This window comes from Epinephelus moara, chromosome 12 (genome assembly GCF_006386435.1).
Source record: "Epinephelus moara isolate mb chromosome 12, YSFRI_EMoa_1.0, whole genome shotgun sequence".
In the NCBI taxonomy this organism is placed as follows: domain Eukaryota; kingdom Metazoa; phylum Chordata; class Actinopteri; order Perciformes; family Serranidae; genus Epinephelus; species Epinephelus moara.
Genome location: NC_065517.1, coordinates 2604057 through 2611348, shown reverse-complemented (window position 1 = coordinate 2611348; position 7292 = coordinate 2604057). Strand labels below are relative to the sequence as shown.

At 41.8% G+C, this 7292-nt stretch overlaps 1 protein-coding gene across 3 annotated transcripts in view; it reads right to left on the bottom strand.

Moving 5' to 3' along the window:
- Nucleotides 1-2927, bottom strand: part of cnih3 (cornichon family AMPA receptor auxiliary protein 3) — a 304251-nt gene extending 301324 nt beyond the window's left edge. For all 3 annotated transcript variants that reach the window (XR_007570846.1, XM_050058886.1, XM_050058885.1), the window contains exon 1: nucleotides 2379-2927. Coding sequence is in view for 2 of the 3 variants with exons in the window: in XM_050058886.1 (XP_049914843.1) it covers nucleotides 2379-2456 (78 nt within the window). In the remaining variant the exon portion in view is untranslated. The remainder of the gene's footprint in view (nucleotides 1-2378) is intronic.
- Between the last annotated feature and the right edge of the window lie 4365 nt (nucleotides 2928-7292).

The following is a 7292-nucleotide window of genomic DNA, read 5'->3' as shown; positions in this document are numbered from 1 at the left end:
CTCAGTTGCTCTTCCTGAGGTTTCTACCGTTTTTTTTCCCCGTTAAAGGGGTTTTTTTGGGGAGTTTTTCCTTATCCGCTGCGAGGGTCATAAGGACAGAGGGATGTCGTATGCTGTAAAGCCCTGTGAGGCAAATTGTGATTTGTGATATTGGGCTTTATAAATAAAATTGAATTGAATTGAGTTACAGGATGAGGGTTGAGGCAGAGGGTCGTCGTCACATTAATTTACTTTACATGGAGCTAAAATGATCAACTAAATTATGTTAAATGTTAGTTGAATATGATAACGTCTATGAGTTGTAAGAAACCATAAATACTTTTTTTGAAAGAAATAGATGTTTATTGTAAGCTAGTGCAGAGCTCTATTAAATTTGACAATGTGCTAATGTAGCAGGGCAAACTAATTGCTAAAGCAAAGGCTTTTAAGGAGAAAAAAAAAAAAGAAGATATAATGAGGGCTTGGAATAAGGTGGATTTTTACCTTATAAGTATCTTACTGAAAAGCCTCATGTAAATGAGTGAATGGAAGATAAATCAGTCAATTTCCCTACTTCTAAACCCTTAGAAGTTTACCTTTATTTATCAGAAGCTGAAAATGAGTGGAGTAGTTGATAAAGAGCAAATTCACTTGTCAGTGTATGGTTTGATTGATTATGGCCAATGAATGACAGAAGTTTATCTGTGCTGTGAGTCATTTGTCATTCTCTGACCTCTATGACTCAGGCGCTCATGTTACCTGCTGACAGGCCTGCTCATCTGTTTGAGTCAGAGCAGTTCATTACTCATTGTCTTCCATTGTCTGTTCTGTGTGGCCTGTTTCATAGCCTCCATCTCTTTATGTTCATTTACACTGACTCACTTTATTTATAGCCTGATTTTACCCTGGGTGGTTTGACTCAGCACACTTGCTCTTTTTTAGCAATGCACTGCTGCTCAGGGCATCAAAAACTAACCTTTTGGTCAAGTGGCCATTGTGGCAGCAGGATTTAGTGTTTTCATCTGTTCTTTGAAACCACATGAGTTCTTGATATTCCAAGTGGGAAAAGGGACTGATTGAGGAATGGGTACCTGCCGCAGTGGCTGATAGAAGTGAAAGAGTTACAGCCCAAATTTGCCAGCATTTGGCAGGTGGCTAGGGTTAATGTGAAGCTTCTACAGCCACACAAATGCCCACTTCAGCCTCTTCATAATTCTGTTTCCTCACTGTATGGAGCCCCAGCTTATTATGCTGCATGTCTGTCTGTCACCATGAACGGGAATCAGTGGAGGAGACATCTTCAGTGTTTCTGCTGTCTTAAGCAGAATACAAAATAAAGCCTGGTGCGATGAGGATTATTGCTGAAGCTACAGAATGATGTGTTCCATTGTGATCCTTCCACCAGTGCTGAATGTACATCACAGACAGAACTGAAGGAGGTGGTGGTTTCTGTCCCTCTGTAATGAATCACGACACAGTGATGGCTTTCCTTATCAGTGTAGTCACTAGTTCCATAAAGCTGCTGTATATTTAGTCTGTTTTTATTTTTTTTACATAACAATTTGGTTTTAACTGTACTACCATCTGCAATCTGATTGTCCTGGTCTTTTTATTTCTGCTCTGTAAGCAGACACATGGCCCCCTGTCTGACAGACAGGCAGACCCACTATTAGTTGTAATTGCCAGAGGATCAGTCATCCCAAGTGCATCAGGTCTGTTTCTGTTTCCATGCAAAAGGCAGATTCTGGGCATTAGGCTGGAAGACCTGACCCAAATCTGTCTTTACATAAGGCCCTGCATGATGGAGATGTTGCTCAGGGAGCAAATAATTAGATTATTCAAATATAATAATGCAGTCAGTCATATTGGTACTGGTGTATAGCTGAGCTCAGGCTTGATTAAAGGCAGAGGGAGCAGAGCAGGGAGATTGGGGGTGGGGATGGGGGTGGGGGGTAACACTACAAGATTTTCTAATTGATCTGAAAGGAAGGTCGTTTAATTGATCGAGGATGCTGCATGGGGCTGCAGCCCCTCTGCATATCAAATTGGGTCAGCATGAATATGTTAAGTAGCCACATAAGAAGAAGGACTGATAACATAGAGACAGTGGTGAAAATGATGGATGCATGTATGAATGATGGAGCAGGAGCTGAAGATACAGGTGCGCACCTTCCTGTTGAAGGAGATATCTAACAAAAAAGGATCACGCAATGTGTTCTAGGAACGAAAACATACATTTGAAATTAATGAATGCTCAGCGCTGCGGGGTATATGTGGCACTATTACACACCCATATCACACCTGCACGTCCAGTAAGCACACATCTCCGATGATCAGATCCATCCGCTGCTTATCAAACACAAGAAAAAGACTACATATACTCATTCTGCGGTACTTACGTGCCATATTGCAAAGAAGATCAGGGACACACAGAGGACCAGAGACAGCATGTAGCAGAAGGCAGCAAAAGTGAACATAATTGAAACGCAAAATGGTGGATATTTTCCCAAAGAAGCACGATCCCGCTGACAAACATGTAAAAGAAATAAAGGGGGAAAGGGGGGGAGTCAGGAAGAACAAAGTTCTCACGGTGCCATGAGAAGCCGATGTGGTAACGGCACCATGACTTCGCCCCTCACAATGTTTGCAACAAATTGTTGCAGAAACCCTCTCCAGATGATCAGCTCTGTGTCCACCCAGCAGCGCTGATGCGACTCTGAAGTCAAAGCTGGTCTCAAATCAGTGCACTTGGCATGATCAACGATCAGTGTCCACAGCGTTGGTGAGATAATCATGTAGCCTAACCACAGAACGGCAGCACTCTCCCCACAGATGACTGGAAATTAATAATAGCCTATGAGAAGGCTGCGCTCAAAAGCATCCGAGAGAGGTGGATTTGCAGGGAATCCATTCATTCGCGACGTGCTGGAGCCGATCTGTGCTCTGTGCCACTTTGTGCACAAGGCGTAAAAAAACAGTGTTTCCTCTCCCTGACAAACAAACCTATCGGCAGCAGCGGGCAGAGAGCGCAGGAAAACGCGTGAACAGGTGGATTTAAAAAAGCAGCACCCGGTGTGGTCGTGCGTGTAGATCGTGTGTGCGCGTGTTCTACAGGGACTTGCTATCAAAGTTGACTGTGTTCTCAGTGAAGCTTGGATCATTTTGATGTCAAATAATTTAAAGCATTTGGGAGCTGCGTATGCTTCTTAGATGATTGATGCTTGTGTTAGAAAGACAAACCACTCTTTCCTTTTTTTATGACTGCTGAGTCTGTAACCAGTTCTGTACCAGGAGATTTGCTGTGTTTACCTGTGCAAAATAATTACACTGAACACTTAAGAGTTCATGCCTCAGAAGGAAAGGAGACAGTCCAGAATTACTGAAAAATTGTTGTAGCACAAAATGATACACTTCAAAAGACAAGTATCCTTAGGGAAATAATATTTACATGTGGAGAAAACTAAGTTAAAAAAATAGGCTATACATAGGCCTACCGTTTCACTGATGACTCAAAAAAATCGGAACAATCTGCTTAGACTGAGACATAAGGGTATAGGCTACAATTTAAACTGTGAGACTGGCGCCACTGTCTGACGCTTCTGGAAATTGCAAGTGCCACATAGCAATGATTCAGAATTTACACAGAGGCATAATGCTGTCTAGAAACCTGAGCATCTATGCCTTCTCTGCAAAATAAAAACATCCCCACTGAGTGTGAGCTCCATGTCAGTGAAGACAGTCTATTAGCCCATTAGCCCACTGTCTAAAGGTAGGCTGTGTAATGCCCCGATCACAACTAGAAAGCATTCTGCAGATTGCAAAACGTGAGGCGCTTGGCACTGCCCTTTTTTAAAACTGAATGCCACCAATAAAAACAAAAAAACAAAAAAACAAAATGCTTGCTGCACCTCTTTATTGTTGCCAGGCAACCAGGCCATCACCTCCTTATCCTAACCTCTCTGTGTGACTATCTACCGTTTATGTATATTTATTTAACAATAATCAGTATCTCTAGTTGGACAGGCAGAGGGTACTTGCTGTAGCTCTGGTTGAGGGTGAGAGGCTTTCAGTTTGTTGGGCAGAGTGAAACAGATCTGTGTGGGTAGGCTACATGAGACCCTAAAAAAGAGGGTGGATCACGGGGAGTACCACCAGTTGCTCCAGGAGCTTCGCCTCCATGATGGCTGTTTCAAGGCATATTTTCAGGTGACTTGGGGGCAGTTTGACAGTCTGCTGTCTATCGTCGGACCGTATAGCTCTGGGTATCCAGCAACCGCTACCAACAGTGTCTCCTCCATTGTTTATCAACTGGTCCCCTGACCACCACAGAGGGCCCGCCTCTTAAATCAACTGATTGGACAATGCGAAAAAAGTAGAGATGACGTGGGGCGCTTTTCTGCACTGGAATGCATAAACACGAGGTGCGTAGCAACGCAAAACAGCAAGCAAAAAGCTTCATTGTCATTTAAAAAAAAAAAAAAAAAAAAGCCTAAAAATTAGGCTACAAAGGGCAGCCTCCAGCTGCTAAAACGTTTCCTGTGTAATTGTGGCCTAGGCCTGCAGTAGACCTACAGCAACCTTTTTTAGATAGGCTAGCAACATTTACAATTATGCATTAAATACTGTTTGTTAATTTTTAGCAAGTGGCAATGGAAAGCCTATGTGTTGTTCAATGCAAGTGTAATGGAAATGAAATTGAAATTAATTGAATTTGGCACTGCCTCCCATAACAATCTATCCAACCATTATCCTTAGGCCCCTGATCACACAGAAAGCATTTTGCAAGTTGTACAACTAAAGGCACACTGCACCGCCTTTTTTTTTTTAAGTGAATGCCACCAGTAAAAAGCTTGCTGTTCCTTTTGGATTGTTGCCAGGCAACCATCCCATCACCTTCTTATCCATTGGTTCCCAACAGCTCCAGCCACGGGGTTCAGACTTCTCCTTAGTCATTAGGCTAGTTCAAGGTCCACACGGTTAAATATATTCAGTGTCATACTTGTGGTTGGCCATGTCATCAAGCTACTTTATTGTCTCTGTCATGTAGCTGTCCATTTGTAACTCACTCTACAGCAGGAAACAGCACTTCAACATAAAAGCTCTGTGCCAGAATTTCACTGAACTTAAAAATAAAGTGTGTTTGACACAGTTGCAAGTCACTTGAGGTCCATTCAGAATGGGCCTACGACCCACTTTTGGATTGCTAGTTGGGAACCACTGCCCTAACCTTCCCTTGTAATCAATCTACTGTTTTTTTTTATTATTATTATTATTAATTTCCTAGAAATTACTATCTAGTTCCTAAAATGGACAGGCAGAGGGTACTTGCTGTAACTCTGATTGAGTCAGCAAATAGTTTGTTGGGTACAGGGAAATGGAAAAAGAGGGTGGATCACAGGGAGAACCACCAGTTGTTCCAGGAGCTTAACCTCCATGATGGCTGTTTCAAGTACTGCACCTATGCTTCCCACCCGATGGGTCTCATTCATGAAACATGAGCAGAAAAAATTTGTGTGTAAACTGTTAGCAGACAGAAATTTACATGCATGTCCGCATTCATCAATATTTTAGTAGCTCCGATCTTTTCGTAGCTACTAACAAAATGTACTCCTGCTCCTGACAACTCGTAGTGCTTGTGTAAATTTAGTAAAGCACATAAATATTGCTTGTCACTATTGGAAATTACAATTTTAATTCGTATTGCGCTCTGTTATGTACACAATACACAGATGCCTTTGAAACACGTAATCTAAACATGACAAAATATTAAAAATATCACACATTTAGTTAAATTAGTTGGCAATTAGCAGGTTTAAGAACCAGATTAGGTTCATGATTGTGAATTATCTAGGTAAATTGACTCAACAGATTACACGTTCTTTCTACATGTTGAATCATGATAACAAAAATATCCGTAAGGACAGCCGGATCACAGCCTCTTCGGCCTCGGTGCCTGGGTTCAGCAAGGGCAGCAGGGGCAGCAGGAGCAGCAGGTGGTGAAGCCACGAAGGAGCACGCGCCAGCTGAAAGAATTATTTGAGACAACACATTTTTGTTTTTGTTTTTGTGGCTTTTTGATCATTTGAATGAATAAATCTGATTTGAAAAATGTTTAATTTACGTTGTATAAAACAGAGCTTTAGGCTATTAAGATTCAAATAATTTGAAGACGGTGCATACAAAACTGCTGTAGGCTATATGTTATCCATATCATTTGTTAAAATAAATGTTAAATAGCTCTACATTCTGACAGCCATCACTGATTTAGAGTTTATCCATTACGCACAAAACATCTCTGGTTTCCCGTTCCCACTTCATTCAAAATCCCACAACTGAATCTTCTGTTTGTTTGGTGACCGCTGTATTTTTGTGTGTGTGCTTATGCGTTTCTTTGCCTCCAGTTTCATGTCAAACCATTTATGCTTCACCTCTGACATGGTTCTTTGTACTACGGAGACAACATTCAATTTCAATTCAATTCAATTTTATTTATAAAGCCCAATATCACAAATCACAATTTGCCTCACAGGGCTTTACAGCATACGACATCCCTCTGTCCTTTGGACCCTCACAGCTGATAAGGAAAAAAAAACCCCAAAAAAACCCTTTAACGGGGGAAAAAAACGGTAGAAACCTCAGGAAGAGCAACTGAGGAGGGATCCCTCTTCCAGGACGGACAGACGTGCAATAGATGTCGTACAGAACAGATCAACATAATAAATTAACAGTAATCCGTATGACACAATGAGACAGAAAGAGAGAGAGACAGAGAGAGAGAGAGATGCAGGACAACTACATTAATGAAAGTAATAATATTATAATGAATAATAATATATTAATATCTGATAGTATACATGTGTGACAATAATCAGATGTGTATAATAACAGTAGAAGTATGACTAATGATAACAGCAGCTGCAGGAGGCATCTGGCAGGACCACGGCAGCAGCACAACCACACACGTCACACTATCCAGGCACCGCTGCAATACGAGTTAACCTGAGAGACAGTGGAGCACAAAGGCTCCGGAGAAGAAGCCGAGTTAGTGACATCCAGAATGCATCCAGAATGGTTAACAAGATGCAGTAATAGGACACGAGAGAGAGGGAGAGAGAGAGAGAGAGAGAGAGAGAGAGNAATGGCCGAGTTAGCAAGATGCAGTAATAGAATACGAGAGAGAGAGAGAGAGAAGGAGAGAGAGAGAGAGAGAAGGAGAAGGAGAAGGAGAGAGAGAGAGAGAAAGAGAGAGAGAGAGAGAGAGAGAGAGAGAAGGAGAGAGAGAGAAAGAGAGAGAGAGAAGAAGAGAATGTGCC